General features: G+C 44.9%; 1 protein-coding gene across 2 annotated transcripts in view; it reads left to right on the forward strand.

Annotated features, from left to right (window-relative positions):
• ebf3a (EBF transcription factor 3a) overlaps nt 1-20,430 on the forward strand; it is a 30,298-nt gene extending 9,868 nt beyond the window's left edge. The window contains exons 7-16 of one of the 2 annotated variants that reach the window (XM_028001272.1): nt 5,446-5,527; nt 5,767-5,884; nt 7,853-7,986; nt 8,195-8,321; nt 13,910-13,998; nt 16,762-16,827; nt 17,017-17,179; nt 17,358-17,549; nt 17,773-17,943; nt 19,500-20,430. In XM_028001272.1, coding sequence (XP_027857073.1) covers nt 5,446-5,527; nt 5,767-5,884; nt 7,853-7,986; nt 8,195-8,321; nt 13,910-13,998; nt 16,762-16,827; nt 17,017-17,179; nt 17,358-17,549; nt 17,773-17,943; nt 19,500-19,531 — 1,174 coding nt within the window. In that variant the 3' untranslated portion in view covers nt 19,532-20,430. The remainder of the gene's footprint in view (nt 1-5,445; nt 5,528-5,766; nt 5,885-7,852; nt 7,987-8,194; nt 8,322-13,909; nt 13,999-16,761; nt 16,828-17,016; nt 17,180-17,357; nt 17,550-17,772; nt 17,944-19,499) is intronic. The other variant, XM_028001278.1, reaches the window with a different exon arrangement.
• Nucleotides 20,431-23,563: the final 3,133 nt, after the last annotated feature.

Here is a 23,563-nt window from a genome sequence, read left to right on the forward strand (position 1 = left end):
GAAACACTGAAACATTAAAACACAGAAATAGTGAAACACTAAAACCTTGAAATGTAAGAGCGAAAATACTCTTTATGGAGTTGTTTTACACTGAAACAATTGGCACATTATTTGTTGCAGACTGTATTATTTGGGATCCTAAATCTATGTTTTGCCATGAACATGCAAAAACATAAATACAGAGTTTTCTCAAATTTCCTCTTTCTTTCCTATTCCTCCCTTTCTTCTCCCTGTCTTCTTTTAGCCTTCCTCCTTCCCCCTCTCCTCTGTCCCAGGAGGAATCATGCGCTCTCCTGTCTTCACCTCCCCCCTCTCCTCTCTGAGTGTTAATCCCCCCCCACACCTCTCTGGTCTGAGAGCAGAGAGGTGGACCTGGATGGTTGGACGGATGGATGGATGGATGGATGGGTGGATGAGTGCAGCAGGCTTTTGAAAAGAGAAGTGGTGATTGTTCAGCAGCTCTTTTCTCCCCCTGCCTGCTGCAATGCATGATGGGAAGGTCTCCTGTGTCTTCAGCAGCGTTCAGTGAGCAGGAAACATGTCAGACTGCAGCTCAAACACTCGCTGCTTCATCTTCTGGCGCTGCTGCAGCAGCGCAGCCTGCAGCCTCCATGTCTGCACATTCACTGCAGCATCACAATTATTAATATTAATTAATTCTGATTTCATATTAAGATGATGTTGAATAGAGACAATCTCTATGATCACACGACAGTTCAAAAAGTGATTCAAAATTATAAACAAGATGAACAGCAGCTTATTTTACAAGATTACTAAAACACAGAAACACCATAAAAACAGGGTGTAAGCATCAGAAACATAAATATATTAAATGCAAGCACAGTCCATCTGAGCAGTTATTGTTTAACATAAAGTGAATTGAACATTAAATCAACAGACTGTTTACCATCCAGTATACCAGAAAAACAGATCTATTAATAATAATACAAATTGTATTTGAAATGTCCAAATGATTGGCCAAATACCTGCAGGGTGTGAATACTTATTGGGTGTGCTGTGGGCAGAGATCTGCTGGAGGAAGGATCTGTGGTAACGCCGCTTTGTGCACCAGGTTTTTGCTGGGATTAACTGGAGAAGACCAGTTGTTCTCAGTCAGGCAGATAACAAGGTAACAGGTGAGGCGAACTGGCAAAGTTTAACAGAAGGATCTGACAAGGAGAGAAGGAACCTGGCTGGCTTATAGCTGCTCGGAGGTGATTAGTGACTGCACTGAGTTCCTGAAGTGAGGAGGAGTAATTACTGACAGAGGGATCTAAACAGGACAGGTGAAATGATCTGAAGAGCAGCAACAGGAAGAGACTGAACTCCAAAAGACGGAAAAGCAGCAAAAGAATTCAAGTCCTAGAACAACGAGGAAACGGTGAACAGAACGTAAAGAATCTAAATGTTAACTGGAAATAAAGACACAGAGTCTTCTGTCCCGGCCATCCCTGAGGACAGTCGTGGTCATGGCGGTGAACAGGGACGTCCCTAGACGTTATCTCTTTGCAGTTTTGCTGTGGGACGCTGCAGGTCTCACAGGTTTCTGCTGAGTCTGCGGTGTTTGGGACCTGCTGACGATGCGACGATCCCGTCTGAGAGTCGATCGTCTCTGAACTTGGTGAGAACGTTTTAATTCTCTGATCCTCAGCCAGTTCCAGTTTCTGCTGGTTTCTAGCTGACGATGGTGATGATGATGATGACGATGGGAGCAGCTCTCATCTTTCCATCTGAATTCCTGATGTGAGAATTTCTTGGCGGCGCGCTCTCTGCCTGCGAGGGTCTCTGGTGTGTGCAGCGTGGGATTATGGGAGGACGGTGTGCTGTCAATCATGCGGCAGCGTAGGTGTGAGCTCCCTCTCATGCTGCGGGTCGGCTTGGGACGGAATCTCATTAGCGGCCGTGCCGCAGGGTGATTGACAGCAGCATAATGTTTGGGGCCCCAGAGGGCCCCGGCCGGCTAAATGTTAAATGTATGAATGCATGGCAGTCGATGGAGAGATGAAGTGGAGCCGAATATTTCTGTTCCTGGGAAACAGGCGGGGAAACGGAGTGACCCTGAACACACCGCCTGCTGCTGTTTCACACAGACAGGAACACCACACACACACCTGGACACACATACCGGGACACATCTCAACACACCTCTGGTTCCTCTGATTCTGGTACTGGAAATATTTCAGAGGTTCTGTTCACCTGCCGGACTGTCTGCCAGCCGCGGCTCAGTTCGCCGCTCCTCCTCATCGTCACTGGATGCAGCAGGTGATGAAGAACCTCCTGTCTATCTCATCAGTATTTAACAGGAGTCTCCTCCTCACTCTGTGTGTGTGTGTGTGTGCTTGTGTATTGATTGTCTGTACTACAGGTCCCAAAGCATCAGTATTGATTGACTATTTAAAAAGAAACCGGTGTGTTTTATCTGACACACACTCACTGTTGCAATTTCAGGAGACAGTTTAACATTACATCAGATGGGTAATTAACCCCCCCCCCCCCCCCCCCACACACACACACATACCCCTACACACACACAGACAGTGTGACTGACAGCCGGGTGTTTTTCCAGTTAATTGCTTAACGAGCTCTTAACGACCTATGTAATCAGTTAACAAGCTTAACTGATGAGCTAGTCCTCCTTAAGTGAGGAGCTAGTCGTTGTCGTGGTGACATATTTACGGCCCTCTGATGATGTCATAGACGTCATCTTCATCAGTGAGGAAGACGGTGTGGGTTTGAACAGTTCCAGGATTCGGTTCTTTATGGATCTGGTTCTTTCAGGGCCACAGTGGTCCACGTTGATCCAGGTTCTACTGGATCAGCGCTGTTTCCAGAACTGGGTTCTGCTGGGTCCACCTGCTCTTGTTTCCAGAACCATTTGGATCAGAACGTACTTGTGCAAACAGACTTAATGAAGCGCTGATGAGTGGAAGCTGCTGCCAGTCGTGCCTTTGACGTCTGAACTCTTCTGGAACTATTTTCAGCGGCGGATTAATCTGCGTCAGGTTGTTGCAGCAGGATAATGAAGTGCTGATGGACCACAGAGCAAGCGCGACTTTAACTGTTAATAACCTGCTCTTCCTCCTCCTCCTCTTCCTTACTGAGACGAAGAACAAGAAGAGGTGTCTGCTTCCATTTACCTTGAAGAGCTGATGATGGACTTCTCATTATCTCATCTAATTAACTCTTCATCCTCTTTTTCCTCCTCTTCCTCCTCGTCCTCTGGACCTCTCAGAGTCTGGAGACCCTGGTTCAGATGGTTCTGGAAAACTGCAGGTGTGTTAGAGGACATTTCACAGACATTTAGCTGTGAAATGTCAGAGTATTTCCCTGGCTTAGTTTGGCCACCATAGGGACATCTGAACCTGCTGGTTCTGATCTAGATCTGCTTCAGTTTGATGGACAGTCAAGAAATGGGCAGGTCCATCAGAAGGTGGGCGGATACCCGCCAAAAATTGGCGTGTCTATCAGAAAGTCGGCGGGACCCTCAGAGACGGCTCCTTATTGTTCCATCCAGCTTCTGCTGCACCTGCTTGTTAGCGAGGAAGGAGGAAGAGGAGGAAAAGAGCTACATTAGCTTTACTTTTACCTAATCATTAATAGTCATTTCTCATCAGAGTATCATCTCCCTGATGGTCTGGCAAAGGGTGCAGCTGAACTACTGCTGCAACTTGGGGGATTTGTCTGTTGGAGCGAAGTGAGATCAGGAAATCCCCTCAGAGAGTCTTGGCGACTTCTGATCACTTCAATTTGACAATTGTTCCCCGATTAGAAGTTTTTTGGTAGTGTTGCTTGTAATTCCAGGGTCCATTGTAGTTCAGATTCTGCCAACAGGTCAACATTAAAACCTTGAGACATTTGATCATCACAGATGGAAAGTTGTGCTTGCTGAGCACGCTAGATTGCTGCAGAGCCAGGGGTTCACTCAGCTGGACTGAACTGGATCCAACTGGGCCCAACTGGACTGAACTGGTTTCAGGTGACCTGATGTGGTTTGGCCATGTTGATTTTGTTGGCGCTGTATTAGAACCGAAGCTGTCTGGCAGTAGAACCTCTCGGCGTGTTTCTGGATCATGTCGGCCGATCAGAGTTCTAACGACTGTTAATGAGCTCTGAGTACAAATGAGCCACAGATGTTAATTAACAGAAATCTGCTCAACATTTGGTGATAATTAGTTACAAGCATAAACACATCCGACCACACACACCTGTATACGTGCACACACACACTTTCTCATGTACAGATGGAAATTTATATCAGGACTCGTTGAAACACTGAAACGTGTTCAGCTTCTGCCTGCTTGCTGTTTCCACTGATTACTGGAGGAACCAGGAATGTTGCCTCAGAGACACACGCACACACACACAGAAGATACATGGATCAACATTGCAGCCGGGTCCGTTGGGTGCGGATTAAAGTGATATTCCTGTCGGTTCTGATTGGTTGGTGTGACTTGTGACCGTTGGCAACCGCATCAGCAGATCACCAGTCCCATCTCAGTGATTTCAACTGGGATAATCTGTTCCCAGTTAGCTGGAAGCTGAGGAACCAGCTGCTGGTTCTGTTGGAACTTCAGAACACCAGACAGAATCTGTCTGACTCACCGGATCTGGTTTACTTGCTGAACCAGCCTGTGGAGTTGGAGATCAGAGGAGCAGCTAAATGGACTGGCATCATGTTAACACACACACCCCGACACGCACACACACTGTGACACACACACACCCCGACACACACACACACTGTGAGACACACACAGACACCCCCACATACTGACACTGACACACACACAGCAACACACTGTGCGACTGCACTTCACCGTCAGGATAATTCATCTTCACACTGTGACTACATTTTCTACCTCATAGAGCAGATTAACTCCGACACTGAGAGAGACGGAGTGTGTCACAGTGTGTGTGTGTGTGTGTGTGTGTCACAGTGTGTGTGTTTTCAGTGTCAGAATGTGGATCTTCTGTTCTCTGAGGAGATAAATTTGCAGTGTGTCCTAATTTGCTGCTCGTAAATATCAGCAGCGATACAGGAAGTGTATGTCAAGAGTGTGTGTGTGTGTTGTGTTTTGTCGCTGTGTGTGTGTCTGTGTGTGTCGGGTCGTCCCTCCTTATCACATAACAAATTGAGAGCTCAATCTGTCCTGCGTGGAGATTTACGGCTCGATTGTTCGCTGGGAGGAGGTGAAGAGTAGAGCGCTAGAGATGCTGAGGGTTGCCACGGTGATAAGACTAGTCAGCTGATCACAGATCAAAGTTTATCTTCAGATAAAGGGAGCGTAACCCTCCGCGCTGGAGAACAAGAATCACATGATGAGGGTCACTCCAAGGTTTCTGGTCCGGGTTCTGAACATGCCAACCTGATTGGACCAACTTGTTCTGTACTGAATCTCTACAGAACCAATCACCAGTGGTGTGTGTGTGTGTGTGTGTGTGCAGGTTCTTTCTGAAGTTCTTCCTGAAGTGTAACCAGAACTGTCTGAAGAACGCAGGGAACCCTCGGGACATGAGGCGGTTCCAGGTAAGACCACCGGACCAGCTGACGTACCCACAATGCAATGCAGCGTGTTGACACGGTTTGGAATAATAATAATATTCTTATTATTATATTATCGATCCTGTCAATGATGAGGTTAAAGGTCACAGAGCAGCTGTTCCTGGGGGTGGGGGGATGTCATGGAACGTTCTAGATGTTGAGGAACAATGGATGTGTCGGATCATGATTCCTCTGCCGGTTCTGACGGGCCCGTTTGTTTGCAGGTGGTGGTTTCTACAACCGTCAACGTAGACGGCCATGTCCTCGCTGTATCAGACAACATGTTCGTCCATAACAACTCCAAACATGGCCGCCGAGCTCGAAGATTGGATCCATCTGAGGGTAAGCAGATACAATTTTGCCTGCTGATCAGAACCAAATGGGCAGGATGGCCTGTAGGCTTGGTTCTGTGTGGGATGGACGGGCTGAAGGTTCTGTGTTGGACGTTGACCTGACCCGGTGCACAGTGAATGCAGTCTTGCAGAAGCAAGACTGCATATCTGTATCTGCACACGTTTGGGTCGCAAGAACCCAGAGCTGCATAGACAAGGCAGCCCAGTGCATTGTGGGTAAGAAGACCAGACACCTCCCCCGTCCCCAGAGAGGCCGCGGCTGAGTGTGTGTGTGTATGTGTATGCTTTCAGCCTCTTTAATTGCCCTCCTAATTAAAGACGGTCGCCATGGAAACCACCCCTCCCACCTTGAGTGCTGCAGAGTCCCGTGGGTCCAACTTGTCTCTACTCGCTTGTTTCTTGAATCGGCCGAGTTTTCCCTCCCAGCCTCTGGCAGAACCTCAGAGCTGTGAATCCCAAATCTGAGCGTCTGAACTGGAATGACCTGCGTTAAGAGTTCCAGTCAGGCTTCAGAGCGCATCGTAGCTCTGAAGCAGCACTGCTGAAAGTCATGATAAATGTTTTTCTCTTGGCCTCAGGTAGTGGACTGGTTCTGATTCTGTTAGAGCTCAGGTCTGGTTCTGATCCAGTCGACCACATTGTTCTCTCAGTTTGAACGTGAAGGCATGAAGGGAACAGCAGTATGCTGGTTTAAATCCCATCTGTGAACCAGCAGGATGACTGGTGGAGTCCCACAGGGCTCCGGCTTTCTTTAGAAAGTTTTTAAGCTACTTTGAATAATTAATTGAGCGTACTGTACAGTTCGACAACTATTATCAGTTTTAATGTAAGTTATTGAAGTCAAATGATTATTTTTGAATTGCCTAGAGACAGCATTTGTTGTGAGTTGGAGCTGCATAACTAAACTGCAGTGGTCCCCAACCCCGGGCCACGGACCGGTCCATTTGGATTTCTGGGCCTGGCAGCTGGTTGCGTGGTTGATGGTTCTGGAGAACATTGGTTCTGGCATACAGAAACAAACAGAACATGATGGATGGCATCCGAGGGGCCTTCAACATGTTCCTGTCCCATCCAGGTCTACCTGGAGGGCGGTCCTGTGATTGGTCGGGCTGTTCAGCCGGTCTGTGATTGGTCGGCAGGTCCTTTACTGCCTGCCCCTGTTGGGGAACCTTTCCTCCTGTCTTGTTCCCTCAGGGTTTACGGGCCTACAGCTCATGTGTCTCAATGGCAGATTGTTGGGGAGGCATCCAGGGGTCAAAGGTTAATTAGGAACACCTGGTGGACTCAGCCATGGTTCCGGCCTGGTTCTGTTCTTACTGTCCCTGGATCAGAACCGAACAGCAGAACACACACAACAAAACTAAACACAATAGAATAGAACAGTTTGGTGCTGTAATGTCATTTGAAATTATCAGTTATGAGATTAGCTGCTCTCGCTCTCTCACACACACACACTCACACACTTTCTTTCATTTCACTTTATAATTAATCTGCAGCTGTACTTGAGAGGAAAGCGAAGTAGCTATTACTGAGTGTGTGTGTGTGTGTGTGTGTGTGTGTGTGTGTGCTGAAGTTAGCGAAAGAGGATAAAAACCGCGACCCAATTAAGACTCGCCTTGTGTGTTCTCTTGTTATGTAGATGGGGGTTTCCAACCTGTGACTCTGGGCCTACTCAGGTCACCAGATGCATCAAAGCGGGTCGCAGCAGAACTTAACCTGGATCTGATGAGTCTTTTCCGACTTCATCCTGGATTTACTCTGACCCACACCGGGTCAAAGTTCACCACAGAGGCTCAGATATTTACATACAGCTCCAATACACATCTATTCTATTCTAGTGGTGACCAGCTGCTCTCCAGGTGACTCTGGGTCAAACGCAGCACCTTCTCTCTCCAGATTGTCGTCTCAGCAGGTAGTTTGTCCAAGTTTGGTGTTAACTGGTCTGTCTGTGCTCCAGCAGCCACTCCCTGTATAAAAGCCATCAGTCCCAGTGAGGGCTGGACGACGGGCGGCGCCACCGTCATTCTCATTGGAGACAACTTCTTCGATGGACTCCAGGTTGTCTTCGGGACCATGCTGGTGTGGAGCGAGGTAACGCACACCAACCAGTCACATCACCAGTAAGCACCAGTTAGATTCCAGTCAGATGGTCGTCGTGTTTATCGTCTCAGGTCAGAGGAAACAGTGAGGCCTTCACGTCTGACACTTGCTCTCCTGATTTCTGATTGGACGAACCCTACATTTAAAGGGGACACAGTTCAATAACGCTGTCTGATGTTTCGGATGTCTCTGTGTCCAGCTGATCACGCCCCACGCCATCCGGGTCCAGACTCCGCCCCGTCACATCCCCGGGGTCGTTGAGGTCACGTTGTCCTACAAGTCCAAACAGTTCTGCAAAGGAGCGCCGGGACGCTTTGTCTACACTGGTAATACTGGGACAAACTGGGACACAATGAGACACTTATACACAGCATAAGCATGAGGAGCTAGTAGCAGACAGACATTCTCCCTGATCCATGATGGAAGCCGTATTGTTCCTTTTTTCTCCAGGGCCCATTTAAATATTAACCGTCTATTGGTTTACCAAACTGATCTGGCTTTTGTTCTATTTGAAAATCAAATCTATGTATGGTTGACCATCAAAAGCATAAAATATAATCACAGCATAATGTGATAATCACAAGGGGCCTCATGTGTAAAGCGTTCATGTGCCGCCGTATTTTACGCACAAATCGGCATCAATACAAATGAACTTTGGTTCAAAGTTGACATAAATATACGCACACGTTTTTGCTGGCGTGAAAATGTGCAGCAGCCACTCAAACTTTTTCTGTGGACAATAATAAACTACAAACCAAAATCCACTGAGACCCGACGACATTCAGTTATTTAGACCAAGAAGTTTCAAACCCAATGATTTATGATTTTAATATTTTATTGTTTAAACGATGAAACTGAACCGCATTTATCCTCAGACAATAAGCTAACACAAAATAAAGAAAATAGAAATAAAGGATGTGAAAACCTCAGTGTAAATAATCATGTTGCTCAGTTTGTGTCTCATAAAGATGAAATTCATCGTCTGAATGCATCTATTTATTCTCACTAGAGAGAAACCAGGGCTGATCAAACAGTTTGATTATTGAAGGTGATCAGGTGTGGAGACAATCCCAGGTATATCAGTAGCTGCACCAAGGTGAGCTGCTACCTGAGGAGCTTTGGCTCTGATGGAGAACATGGAGCCATTGATCAGAGATCAGATTGATCTGCTGGTTTCTGATCGTTTAGATTCATCCAGACTGATCATCCTGGAGCTCTGAGCAGAACTTAAAGCAGGTACCGGTACCGGTCCAGCTGCAGCCGTCCTCCAGTGGAGCCGCCCGCTTTGTGAATGCGCCTTATGGACAGAAATCATCTGGACTCTGTAAATGTAACTTCTGCTCATGATTCCTGGATTCAGAAGAAACGTTTAAATCCTGGCTGAACGCTCTAGTGTTTGTTAAGGAAAAATGATCATTTTTACAGGCATTTGCACGATTAAATTATTTTCTTTTTTGTTATTATTTTAATTTTTTCTTTCTTTAACATTTTTATTTTTGTGAAGTGACCTTATGTGCCCTGAAAGCACCTTTTAAACAAAATATATAATTATTATTAGCGCTGTGACAGACTGGCGACCTGTCCAGGGTGACCCCGCCTCTCTCTAATTTACATTAATACGTATTTATGGAGGCGACAGGCGGACCAGCAGCTGTTCTGCTTCCCCCAAATCAGGATTTATAAAGGAAAGGAGCGCAGAACGGCTTCATTCATCCAAATTTTTTTGTGCGCCACACTTTACTACATTTTTCCATATGCCATGTTTTAGTGTGAAAACTGCGCACTCTTTTATGCATGAGGCCCAAGGTGATTTATTGATCATTTTTATGCAAACCTGCACATAAGACAACATCTGAACAGGCCAGAAATTCATGAAACTGATCAACAGGAGTAAAATTAAAGGCTCATGTTCGGCCTGTGATCATCATACCACGGCGTATTAGGGCCACTTTAGATAGAAAAAAAAGGAAGAGTAGTACTAATGAGACACTTGTTCCTCTTGGACGCATCAGATCCAGTTTAGGTGTGAAGGGGTGAAGGCTTGCTGGCAGAGCCTCCAGCAGCTCTGAGTGTTTCAGGTTTTTGTTTTTGTTGAATCCATAATGGAGAATCCTGATTCACAGGATTCACAGGTTGTTAATGGGAAGAGGAGTTTCACCATCAGCACTGGAGATGGAAGTATTGTCACATTAAATACTTCTCCAGTATTGTCCGTTTTAGCCTAGTGGCTGCCTGGCTAGTTCGTATGTTCATTAGAGCTTGTTAAACAACTGACTGGCACATTACTGCCACCAAGTGGTGAGAATCTGTATTCTATATGATCACCTGAATTCTGACGGCATCTTTGATTTCTGTAAACTTTACTATACCACGGCCCACAGGTAAAAACCTGGGAGTCTGCTTAGCCCCGCCCCCTGGGCAATCCACCAAAGAGGGCGGAGCCAATATACACAGAGGGGCGTGGTCAAGTGTGGAGATGGTGTAATGACGAGAGAAGCATTGTTGCCAACTTAGTGATTTTGTCGCTATATCAGCTTTCTGGATCCTCTAGGGACTTTTTTATCTAAAAAACAACTACTGATAAATTCAGCAACATTTTTCTGTGTTGTTGGAGACTTTCATGCAGCAGACAGGAGACCCATGACATTTCTAGCAAACGCCATCATTCATTGCTAGCCAAAGTGCTACACCACCAGGGGGTCGTGTCTGAATGAGTTGGGTCTATACCTAATTGCAGGGGTGAGAGACGTAGACATGACCCAAACTGGGCCGCTGTACCCAATGAGAAAATTAACCTGCAATACCACCATTCAACTAAACTGGGACCACTCCACTAGACTGGGACAACTCCACTGGTGCTGGCCCAGTTTAGTGGACTGGACCCAATCCTCCATGTGAAGCAGGCAGGTGAACCTCAACAGCCCAACTCTGCTCAGTCTTGCAGTGGAGAACCAACATTTAGCTTTATACTTTACAAATCTAGAACTCGACCCAGAACAACTGGAACCAACATTTAGTTTTATACCTCTCTATTCCAGAACAAACGTATGATCCAGAGAAACCCCTTTTAGCTCATTAATTATTGGCCACTTATAGGCTCTCCCCAGCCTTCTGATCCAGGTTCTCCAGGAAAATACTAAGGCGTTCCCAGCAGAGGAATATCGTCCCTCCAGTGATGGGTCTTCCTTAGGGACCTGAATATCTCAGAACATCCTGAAGTGGCTCCTCTCCATGTGGAGAAGTAGCGGCTCTAACCTCAGTCCCTCCTGAATGACCGAGCCTGTATCTCTAAGGGAGAGCCCAGACACCCTGCAGAGGAAACTCATTCCAGTCTCATGACCATAGATGTGGGTAGAAATGTGGATTGAACAGTAAATTGAGAGTTTGCCTTTTGACTCAGTTCTCTCTTCACAATGACAGACCGATACGGTGTCCACTTCACTGCAGATGCTACGCCAACCTGCTGATCCATTTCTTGCTCCATGTCTACCTTATGAACAAGACCCCAAGATGCTTAAACTCCTCCACTTTTCCACTACCCTTTTCTGGCTTAACACCCTTGGATTTTGAAACACTGATCTTCATTCCTGCTACTTCACAGTCGGATGCAAACCGCTGTAGTAAAAGCTGTAGCTCATGGCCTACTGAAGCCAATAGAACTCCTCAACGTGTTGAGGATACCCTCAACACGTTGACTGTGCCTAGAAATGTTATGAACAGTGACTGTCAAAGGGCAGAATTTGGCAGAGTTCAATGAGCCCGACTTTCTGCCAGCAATGCAGACCAGACTCTGGCACCGGTCACACAGGGAAGGGCTTGGTACCCCAGACCATCAGAGTACCCCCCACAGGGACACGGTCCAATGCCTTCTCCAAAACCACAAAGCACATGTAGAGTGGTTGGGCAAACTTTCAGAATCCTCAAGGACACTCCTGAGGGTCTATAGCTGACCTAGTGTTCTAGAACCACACTGCTCTTCCTGTATCCAAGGTCCAACTATCCAATGGACTCTCCTCTTCAGAACCCCTGAATAGACCTTACCACAAAGGCTGAGGAGTGTGATCCTCTGTTGTTGAAACACACTGCCGCTTGGACTGTAGGAACCCATCAGCTATTCCTTCTTCAGCCAATAGCATCCCTCACCACCAATATCCACCAATGGGTTCAAGGGTTTCTGTCGCGACAGGCACTGACCGGCCACAGCACCGCTAAACCGCCTCAACGATGGAGCATGGCCCACTTGGACTCGATGTTCCCAACTCCTCCGGAACGTGTTCGACACTCTCCTGATGGAGAGTTCCCAGAAAACCCTCACAATATGGTTAGGCCTGCCAGAAACCAATAAACTACGAACACATGCAGAGTCCAACGCAGGGCGGTCTATTTCCACTAAGTCAGACCTGAGAGAAACAGACAACCCTTAATAATGGCTCCTCAGAGCAGCTGAGCAGGAAGCAGCAGGTTGGAGAGAAACAGCCGATAACAAAGTGAACATCAACAAGGTCACCGATAACACACACATCAGGAGAGACAACACACTCTGAACTGCTGCTGGTTCCGCCCTGTGGGCCTTCAAGGACTGAACACACACACAATGACACACACAGACACACTAAACACACACTCAGTAACAGGCTGTGATGATGTATAGGACAGTCAGTCTAAAGCTTGTTAAATGCAGCTGAACCAAGACGGGATTATGATTCACACACACATGCATGCACACACCCACACACACACGCCCACACACACACCCCTCCAGCTGTGCTCTGCTGCGTTCACTGATGCTCTGATTTATCGCCTCCAACCAGCTTTAGCTGTAATATTCAGTGGCAGGAAATAAAAATCGAGATTGAGTGTCAGAGATGATAGCAAAGTTCCTCTAGAATTTTGACCTATTGGTGGTTCTGTTTTGGTCCGACAGCAGAAGTTCTGTTCCAGATCAGGATTGTTTCTGTTTGAGTGTTTGCTTCCGATTCCAGATGTATGGCGGAATGTTTCTGCTATCATTTTAGAGCACACGTTTTCAGTGTGAAAGCAGGACTTCTTGAATAGAAAAGTACCGTTGCCTGGCAACCTCTCAGCCAATAGAACGTAAGTGTTATGCTGGGTGCGTTTGTTTACTTCTAGTGGGTGAGTGTGGCTACTACCCATTGTAGCAACCTGCGCTACCCACTGAATGTAGGGAGAAATGATGACCTCAGCATTCTGCTCCTTTTTCCATCCATCCATCCATCCTTCCTTCCTTCCTTTCGTTGTAGGTAGGTAGGTAGGTAGGTAGGTAGGTAGGTAGGTAGGTAGATAGATAGATAGATAGATAGATAATGGCTACATGTTGCTACAATGGGTAGTAGCCACACAGGCTCACCCACTAGAAGGAAACAAACACACCCCATGTAACACTTTCATTCTATTGACTTAGAGGTTGCCAGGCGATGGTACTTTTCTTTTCGAAGTGCGAGCAGAGAGACAAGTTTTGAGCATGAGGAGAAAGGTTTGAGAAAGTAGTGAATATTTGAAAGAGAGCAGAAGTTTGGAGTTCAAGCATTACAAGTTTTGAGAAGAAAGACATGAAGTCCTGTTTTTGAGACAGAAAATGTGTGCTTTCGAAATATGGTAGAAAAATTCCCCCCTACAAATGACTATGATTCATTGTGACCTGAACAGAACCATCAGAACCTCTGGTTCCTCACTTACTGCAGAGGTTCTGATCCATCCAGCCTGAGAGAGAATGTAAACAGGGATGTAGGGTCAGAGGTCAGAGGTCAGGAAGACTGCAGAATCAACCCACACCAGAACAGACACACACGGTGTCAGTTATCACAGGTGTTCCAGTTCTGAACTTCAACTAGACCGCTCCTGACACCTGTACTTGCAGAACCGTAGTAACCTTCCTTTTCTTCCTCTCCCTCAGCGCTCAATGAGCCAACCATCGACTATGGCTTCCAGAGGTTACAGAAGGTCATCCCCCGTCACCCTGGAGACCCTGAGAGGCTACCCAAGGTACAGAACCGCAGGGTACCGCACAGAATCACCCAGAATCTGAAGAACCTTCAGAACCTCTGGCAGAGGAAACGATTAGTGGTTCTGTGTCTCCATCAGTGAGCGTTCTGGTTGGCTGCTCAGGCTGATAATCATCTACTGACTCTGCTGTTTAACGTGTCACACACACACACACACACACACACACACACACACACACACACACACACACACACACACGCACACGCACACACACACACAGAGATGCATTGTGACGATGTTTCCTGCTGAGGAGCTCAAACTGGATTGCTGGTTTAACTCAGTGGTTCTGGTCCGGTCCAGGTTCTTCAGACTGGTTCTGTTTCCAGCTTATTGAAGATGTGGTTGTCATTCCTGAGTTAACATCAGTGTGGTGCCGCGCTCACATGTTCATTAACCCTGAACAGCAGGTCAAGGTCGGCCGCTAGTACTGTTAGCTTTGGGTCCTTTAGCTGCAGTTCCTGCTCTAATGGAAAGGAGGCGCTGTGTGGAGGATCCAGTAAATGAAACAAACAGAGCCATCAAAAAGATCACTGGCTGTTACTGTCCAGACGAGCACCGTGTGTGTGCGCGCGCGTGTGCGTTAAGCCCATTGGTAAACAAGACGGTTGAAACAGTGAAATCAGGTAATCAGGAAGTGCAGCCATGTGGCAAGAAAAGAGATTGGCACACACACGATTATCAGCCGCCATCTTATCAGATTTCTATAAAAACCAACATGTGTGTGTTTCTGCTGATCTCCATGCAGTAAATATGCAGCTAACCGGCTGTTAGCGCGTCTGACCTCAACTGCAGGTCACAGACTCGTTCAGACAGAAAACATCATAGGAACTGATAAAATAATAATGACATCATCAATTCAATAACGAATCCGATTAATGGAAAACCAAAACATCTGGATGGAGAACAACTAAACCAGTTTCTATACTAGAAGTACTGGAAATGTTCTATAAACCAGTTTCCTCTGCTTTCTCTTTTCATAAAATGTTCCTGATCCTTCAGGAATCTGGTTGGATCAGAACTGGAATCTGGCCTTTTCTGCTGATGCCATTGAATCTGCTGGTTCTGGACAAGGTGTCAGATATTTTTGGGTCAGAACCAGTGCAGCAGGGGAAGGAGAGGCCCTTCATTTTCTCAGATTATTGTTGGATTAATTTAGACTTTTATCTTCCTGTTATTATTTCCCCTGTTGAGTTGATTAGAGTTTATATCCTGCTGCTGAACCTGAAGCATCAGTGTGTGTGTGTGTGTGTGGGGTGTGTGTGTGTCTAATAATTGGTTTCCTCCCCAGTGATGTCATCCCAACCTTCATCTCTCTGTGAGAATCTCGTCATCTGGCAGCGAAACAACGAAACACTTGTAATAATACGGCTTTCTTTTGACTTCATAAACACTGCCACTCTCACTGTGTGTGTGTGTGTGTGTGTGTGTGTGTGCACATTAATCTGCTCTTGCTGCGACACTCAAATGTTTCTCTGCATAATCAGGCAGATCAGAGACAATCTGAATCTGAGAGGTTCTTCACAGGAAACCAGTTTCCTCCCAGTTTGATACCTAACCCCCCCAACACACACACATACACGCACACACACACTGACACACTGTGGCTGACACGTGTTCATCAGACTGAGTTAAACTGGCTTTAAATCAGCTCTGCAATATTTCTTTGTTGTCCCAACAATCAGTGGAATAACAGATAGATGAGGATGGTAGAAAACTAGGAGAAACATTTGGGGACAGAGAGAGAGAGAGAGGACCATACCATACCATACCAACTTTATTTATAAAGCACTTTAAAACAACCACAGCTGATACAAAGTGCTGTACATCAAAACACAACATAACAATAAAAAAACATAAAATAAAAACTTACAGTTTAAAAACAAAAACATGCAATTTAAAACTAGATCCCGCTAGAGTTGAAAGCCAAATAAAATAGATGGGTTTTAAGACGAGCTTTAAAAGGACGGACAAATACAAAGAGCAGAGTATGAGAGAAAAGAAGAATTAATGCAGAAGAGAGAAAGATGATGGATGGATGGAGGGAGGGAGGGAGGGAGGGAGGGAGGGAGGGAGGGAGGGATGGATGGACGGACGGACGGACGGATGGAGGGATGGAAGGAGGGAGGGGGGTTAATTGAAAAGCCTCCTGAAGGAGTTTGTAATGAAAAGCAGCAGATTAACTGGGAGAGTGTTTAATTAAGATAAAGCCTAAATGAAGCATTGTTCTCTTGCTGCCTGATTACACACACACTGCTACACACACACACACACACACGTAGAACACACACACAGAGTAACAGAGCGGGTCAGACGTGTGTTTGCTCTCCAGCAGCTCGTTAAAGTGAAGTGGATCAGCTTCAGAGCCACTCTGAGCCTGACGGCGTGTGTGTGCAGTGTGTGTGTAGTGTGTTTGTTGCAGTGTGTGTGTTGTGTGTGTGTGTGTGTGTGTTGCAATGTGTGTGTGTGGGGTGTGTAGGCGTGTGTGTGTGTGTGGGGGGGGGGGTGTTGGGGTGTGTGTGTGTGTTGCAGTGTGTGTGTGGGATAACCCCTGGGGTTCAGTGATCAGTGTAAACATGATAATAAACCTTCAGGTCGAGTCACTCGTTAAGCTCGTTAAGCATCTGCAGAAGTCATGTGACCTGGAAGCTGCTGGTGAAGCGATGAAGACTCTGATCTTCATCAGGTTCTGCTTCTCTCTGAGCAGCTGAAGCTGACCTTTGACCCTAATGTCATCCATTACAGGAAGTGCTGCTGAAGCGAGCCGCTGACCTGGTGGAGGCGCTTTATGGCATGCCGCACAACAACCAGGTGAGCCGCACCGAAACAGGAGGAACCAGGGCGGGTCAGAGCCGGAGGCACAGCCTGCTCCGGACAGCGGAGGAAGTCCCACCCTCTGACGGCTGGCAGAGGTTTCCGTTCAGAGGACCCGAGAGAAAATGGGTCGGCGCCTGTCGGGTTCCCGTTTCGGCTGATGTTCAGTCTGCTCTGTCTCTGCAGGAGATCATCCTGAAGCGAGCGGCGGACATCGCCGAGGCGCTCTACAGCGTTCCCAGGAACCACAACCAGATCCCGTCGCTAGGGAACTCCACCTCCCATGGCATGATGGGAGTCAACTCCTTTGGCGGCCAGCTGGCCGTCAACGTCTCCGAGACGGGTCAAGGTACGAGCCGACTGTCCGGCGCTCACCGCAGGGGGTGCCATCCACGTGAGAACCGGTTCTGATCCAGAGGACAGGAACCTAGAACCTTGGAGTCCTGGTGGTTCTCCAGCTGGCTATGCCGGATTTTGGTTTCCTCATCAAATTCTCTCGTTTAGTCTACAGCATTTTCTTCTTCCAGTGGGCTACAATCGGAACACCAGCAGCGTGTCGCCGCGGGGATACGTCCCAAGCTCCACCCCCCAGCAGAGTAACTATGGCAACACCGTCAGCAGCAGCATGAACGGCTACGGAAATGCCAGCATGCCAAACCTCGGAGTGGCGACGTCTCCGGGTTTCCTGAACGGATCGTCGGCCAACTCGCCCTACGGCAGTAAGTACCCAGGGACTAATACTACCGTAGTACTGTAGTAGTAATACTACCGGTAAAACATTTTTCCAGAGATTCTGATGACAGAAGGGGTCGAAGGCCAGACGGCTCGGGGTTTTTCCTCTTTACGGTTGCTCGTCTCCCAGCTGTACGTGTCTGCCTCCAGTAAGCCTCAGTTCAGGAGTCTCTGTGTGAACTGGTTAAACTGGTGTTTGTTGTCTTCCAGTTGTCCCGTCCAGTCCCAGCATGGCCGTGTCCAACTGTAACTCGTCTCACGGAGTTTTCTCCTTCTCGGCTGCCGTCAAACAGAAGAGCGCCTTCGCTCCGGTGGTGCGGCCTTCGGCTTCGCCTCCTCCTCCGCCCAACTGCTCCGGTGGGAACGCCAACGGACTGCAAGGTGAAGCCCCGCCCTCTTTGCTCCCACGCTGGCCCACGTCTCCAGCCTCGGTAAAACTGTATCTGATGTTTTTGCTTTGAGTCAAACACCGTGCCAGACCATTTTCAGCATTTTAGTCCTGAACTGGTTTATTTGAAACCAGTAAGCCCATCTGAACCAGTTAATTCCTCAGAACCAATCAGGTCGTTGGTTTTCAGCGCAGGCGCGCTGTCCATCAGGACGGCTTCGGCACCATGTTTGTAGTTTTCTGGTTCTGGGCCAATCAAACGTCTGTGGTTTCCTCCTGTTAGAACTGCATGAGAGAGACGGGCTGCCATGTTTTATTCAGTCAGAGTCACAGATACACCGTCTGAACACACACACACACACACACACACCAAACCAGCTCGGTGTTCAGTGTGTGTGATGGCAGTATTTTTGACAGAGAGGTTTGTCCATCCTCAAATATTCATGTGGGGACCATTTTCCTGACATATACTACGTTGTGGGGACCCACTGCTCCTTGTGGGACCGAAGCCTGGGCCCCACAAGGGGAAACTCTGTTTTTGGGTCAGGGGTCAGATTTAGGACTAAGGTGTGAATTGAGTTTTGGTTATGGTTAGGGTAGGAGTAAGGTTAAGGCTGTAGAAATGAATGGAAGTCAGTGGAAAGTCCCTACAAAGGTAGCCACATAAACGTGTGTGTGTGTGTGTGTGTGTGTGCGTGTGCGTGTGGGTGTGTGTGTGTGCACTTGCAGATCTGCAGCGTTACTTCTGAACGAAGCCAACTTGAACAGTGATACAAGCTGCAGTAGAAGCAGACATTTGTTACTAATATTTATTGTCACTGCAATTATCATTATTAAAAATAATAATCATTATTATAGTAATTATTATTTTCTATGATATATTAACTTAATTTTGTTTTTTATATATTTTTCGTACTTTATGTTTGTGTGAACCAACATGTTACTCCTGAATTTCTCCACTGTGGAACATTAAAGGAGATTTTTATTCTATTCTATTGTTATTATTATTCTCACTATAATTAGTTGCGTAAAGCAGCAGGAAGAACACGGCGCTGCTAACACAATGACAACATTGTGAAAAATGAAACAAACTTACAGAAAAACAACACAAAAAGCCAAAGAGGAACACAAACCAGAAATCCTGGGAAACAATCACAGGAGTAGACGAGAGGATCCGGCGAGGAGTGACTGAGAACGAGAAGCTTAGATACTGGAGAGAGTGAATGCTGAACAAAAGACCTGGGCTATGAGCTACCTGACTGCAGGTAGAGGGTAACAGGAAATAAATCTAACACTAAAGAAACATAATGAAACTAGAGTAACAAAGAATAAATATAAACATAACTAGAAATGCTAAGACGGACTTAAAGGAAATGGGAACAAGACAGAGCTAACCAAAAGAAGAGCACAAAATAATAATGAAACTAGAAGCAAACCAAACTACCAAAACATCCTGGGATCCGAACAGATAATGAACAATAAATGTTTTTATTTTACAACGTTGTTTCTTCTCATGAGACGTTTTTTTTTTCTTCTTGCGTTTCTGCAGCCATGTCAGGACTCGTCGTTCCTCCGATGTAGATCCTTCCTCACCCTCAGCCTCGAGCAGCAATCACCACAGAGGGGGAGGGGCCAGTGGTCCCTGGAGGCGGAGCATCAGGCAGCTGCTGACCAATCAAAGACCTGATCCTGTTCTGATTGGACAAAGACCATAAAAAAGACTTTTAGTGCCGCATTTTTCTGCAGGTGCTTCAACCTTCTGTTCCGCTCTGATGTCTAGTCTGTTAATGTACACCTGTGATGTCACACCTGGGATGTGACATCACTTCTTGTACCTGGGTGGGCTTGGTCTTTTTTTTTTAATGACAGATTAAAGGTAACGTCTGCTGTTTCTATCTGATATTAGCAGGTGTTAGCTGTGTGATGACACAGAGACCTGTGGATACACCTGGGTGGAGGTGATGCTGAAAGTGGGCGGAGCTAATATTCAGAAACCTCATCTGGACTCACTGGGTCCATCCTGGTTCTGATAAGCTTATTTAAAACCTTTCATTTCTATTTAAACACAGAGTTGTGTTAAAGCAGTTAGGAAAAAGCAGAAGCGCCTGCTTTTTGATGGCTACACTGTAAAAACTAACCCTGCATAGCATCCTAAATAGCCACTGGAGCCCCGCCCCTTTCACACTGGGTTCTGTGATTTTTGCTGACTACTCTTTTGTGACTGCTGTGGTTGATGACACGCCCCTCCATCACCATGGCAACCTGTTTTTGTATCATATCAAGATCTAGATATTTATATCAGATTGTTTTTAGTATTGATGGATGTTTGTCATGTCGTCGTGTTGTTGCCACACCAACAGCCCTGGTTTTATATCACGTGTTTATAGAGCTGCTGCTGTCCAACCAGCTGCGCCTGTTTGTTTTGAATGTGAACATGTTGTAATTTCTCCACAGTGAATAAAGTCAGCAGGTCGCTCTGACAGACTCTTTCTTTCCTTCCCTGAAGGGATCGGTCTAATCCCTGGAGAACAAGGCAGACGGATGTTCCGTCCCGGTCAGCTTACAGTCTGCACACATTATTATTTGGGAAGAAGTGAAAATGTTACAGGAAAAACTGGATGCGCACAACTCTGATCACATGACCTCCGTCGGCCATCTTTACGATCCTGATAAGAACCAGGGCAGGACCGGCGCCACCCGTCCACCTACTTCACAGACAGGAAGTCCCGGTCCCTCCTCCTCGTTCCTCCTTCCTGTCCTTCAAACGGCGTTCATGTTCAAGGTTAAAGGTCGTCCTGTGTCCCACATTTTTTTATTTTTTTATTATCATATACAAAATACATGGTATCGGCATCATATGTACACAAACCTGAAAAACTTGAAGAAGCCAACCCAGGTTGCTTCCATACTTACAGAGAGGATGAAAAAAAAAAAAAAAAAAGAACAATAAAAAACAGAAACAAACAACAACAACAACAAAAAACACATTAGGGGTTTTCCATCAGTTTCAAATAGTTTATCATATTATCCAGATCTGCATCTTGTTCTCTGTCCATGAATTTTAGAGATAAGAAAAGGAGGCAGAGTTCCTTGTGAAAAGTGAGGAAAGATGGTTTGGCTTTAAGAAAAACACATTTGTGAATGAAAAACTTGCCCAAGATAATTATTACATTTAGTAGCCTTTCAAATTTCTTTTCTTTTCTCAGAGTCCCAAAAATGTTTCTGAGAAAATTCAGGTAAGTTTGGAGTTTTAGGGAAAAGCCAGTAGTGAACATTATAACAGAAAACTTTGCAATAAACACATTCATAGAAAAGATGTTCAGTCGACTCGATGTCACAAAATAAACAAGTTTTATCATCAATAGCAAATCGAAGTCTAAGGATTCCTTAGAGGGAAAAACACCTGAAAAGATTTTAAATGGACTTCCTTGGGTTTTGGAGGAAGAGGAAGATTTAAGTAATTTGTTCAAATTTTAACTATTTGAACCTTTGAAAAGAAATGCGATATAAAATTTGGATTTGATACAAAAGGAAACAAAGTCCTAGTAAATCATTCCCTAATTTTTGAGTTTTTTAGTTTATTATCTGTGATATTGGGTCCATTAATCAGAAGTCCAGGTGGATCAGAGGTTCTGTAATCTCGGTTCTCATAAAAACATTTAGCTGTGCATAAAATATTTGGGGGAATAACTAATCATTTTTTAAAATTCACTTTTATTAATTTGCAGGTTATATTTAACACTGAATCCCTCCATTATTTAATAAATGCATCACAGACCAAACACCTTGTTCCAGCCCATTATGTGCAAAGATTGATTTATTATTAATTTTTATGTAACAGCAGTTCCTTAGGGAGTATTGTGTGGGCTATAGTTATGTTTATAGATTAATCTCCAATATAATAAAACTTGCTGGTGAAAGAAGGAAAGTTTAACAGGCAGTTTTTTAAAGTCAAAGTCACAACTAAGAAGAAAATTAACTCCACCAAGATTTGAAAATATTTTACTTGGAATATGGAACCATAATTCATTTTGATTTGTTAGAAATGACCGAAGCCAGTTTATTTTTAAAGTTCATGCTGTCAGATTCAATATCTTGCAGTTCTTCATCTTCAAACTGTTTGGTTAAATTACCTTTTCTGATTTAGTGAGTTTTCTGTTTCCATATAAAGTCAAAATTCATCCTGTGGATAGATTTGATTGCTGAATTATTGTTTATTCCTAATGTATATGCAGGGTAGATAAGTCTGGAAATACTTTCCATTTGGGTGAGAAATATTCTTCCCAGAATAGATAAATCTCTGTGTGTCCATTTATTTAAATGAGTTTTACATTTTTGAAGTTTCTCCCAAATATTCAGATTTTCTAACTCAGATTTATTTTTATTTATATGCACACCCAGATATTTGACAGGAATATTAAAAGCAGTGGATATAGGACAGTCTGTTAGAGGCTAAATTTAACTTTTGTTTAAATTGAATTTAAGTCCTGAAGCCTTTGAGAAAGTTTCAATTAAATTAAGAATTTTTTGAATTTCATTCAGGTTATTTAAGTAGATAGTTGTGTCATCAGCTGACTAATAGAAAACTCTTTGCCTACCACTGATAATTTACCAAATTGATCATTTTTAATTGATATGGAAAACATTTCTGCAGCAGCAATAAACAGCAGAGGAGAGATTGAACAACCTGGTTTTCTGCCTTTATTAAATCTTTGAGGCTCCATGAGGAAAACACTGAACTGTTTGTATCTTTATAAAATGTTTTCATTACATTAATACATTTATTTCCAAACCCAAATAAATCTAAAGCTTTGAACATAAATTCATGTTCTATCATATCAAAGGCTTTATAAAAGTCTAAAAATAATACAAAGCCTTCATTTTCAATTAAGTGGTTGTAGTCAATTAAGTCCAAAATAAGGCGGATATTATTATGTATAGACGCCTTTTATAAATCCAGACTGAGTGTCAGAAATAATTTGGGATATTCCTGATTTTAACCTGTTAGTAAAAATGTGTGTCAGAAGCTTGTAATCATTATTTAATAATGTTATTGATCTTAAATGATCAAGAAGAGTTGGATCATTTCCAGGTTTAGCCTGATGACACCTTGTTTGGGTCAAACAGCCGTTTTCTAATAGTTCTGTCAGCATCCAAACACAAGGTTCTGATGTGACCCAAAAATGTTTATAAAAGTTCCTTGTTAAGCCGTCGCAGCCTGGAGTTTTGTCCTTGGATAAAAAGCTTTATCCAGTTCCTCTGTGATGATGTCTGCCTCACATATCTGCTTCAAACTGTCATCAACAGAATGACAGAATGTTCCTGCCATTGAGTTATTATATGCAGAAGAATATAAATAGCTATAAAAGGTAAAAATTTCTTTAGATATTAATTTTGCATGGTTTATTATTAATTTGCAAGCAATTTATGCCATTTCTTTCTTGTCTAATTTTTTCCAGTCTACAAAAATATGCAGAACTTTTCTCACCATCTTCAATCCACTTAGACCTCAGATATGATTCTTTGGCTTTTTTAGTATAAAAATCATCTAACTGTTTGTCATCATCATTAAAAAAACGGTTTAGAGCAGATGTGACTAAGTTCTTGAATGAT

Source organism: Xiphophorus couchianus, chromosome 2 (assembly GCF_001444195.1).
Source record: "Xiphophorus couchianus chromosome 2, X_couchianus-1.0, whole genome shotgun sequence".
Taxonomy (NCBI): domain Eukaryota; kingdom Metazoa; phylum Chordata; class Actinopteri; order Cyprinodontiformes; family Poeciliidae; genus Xiphophorus; species Xiphophorus couchianus.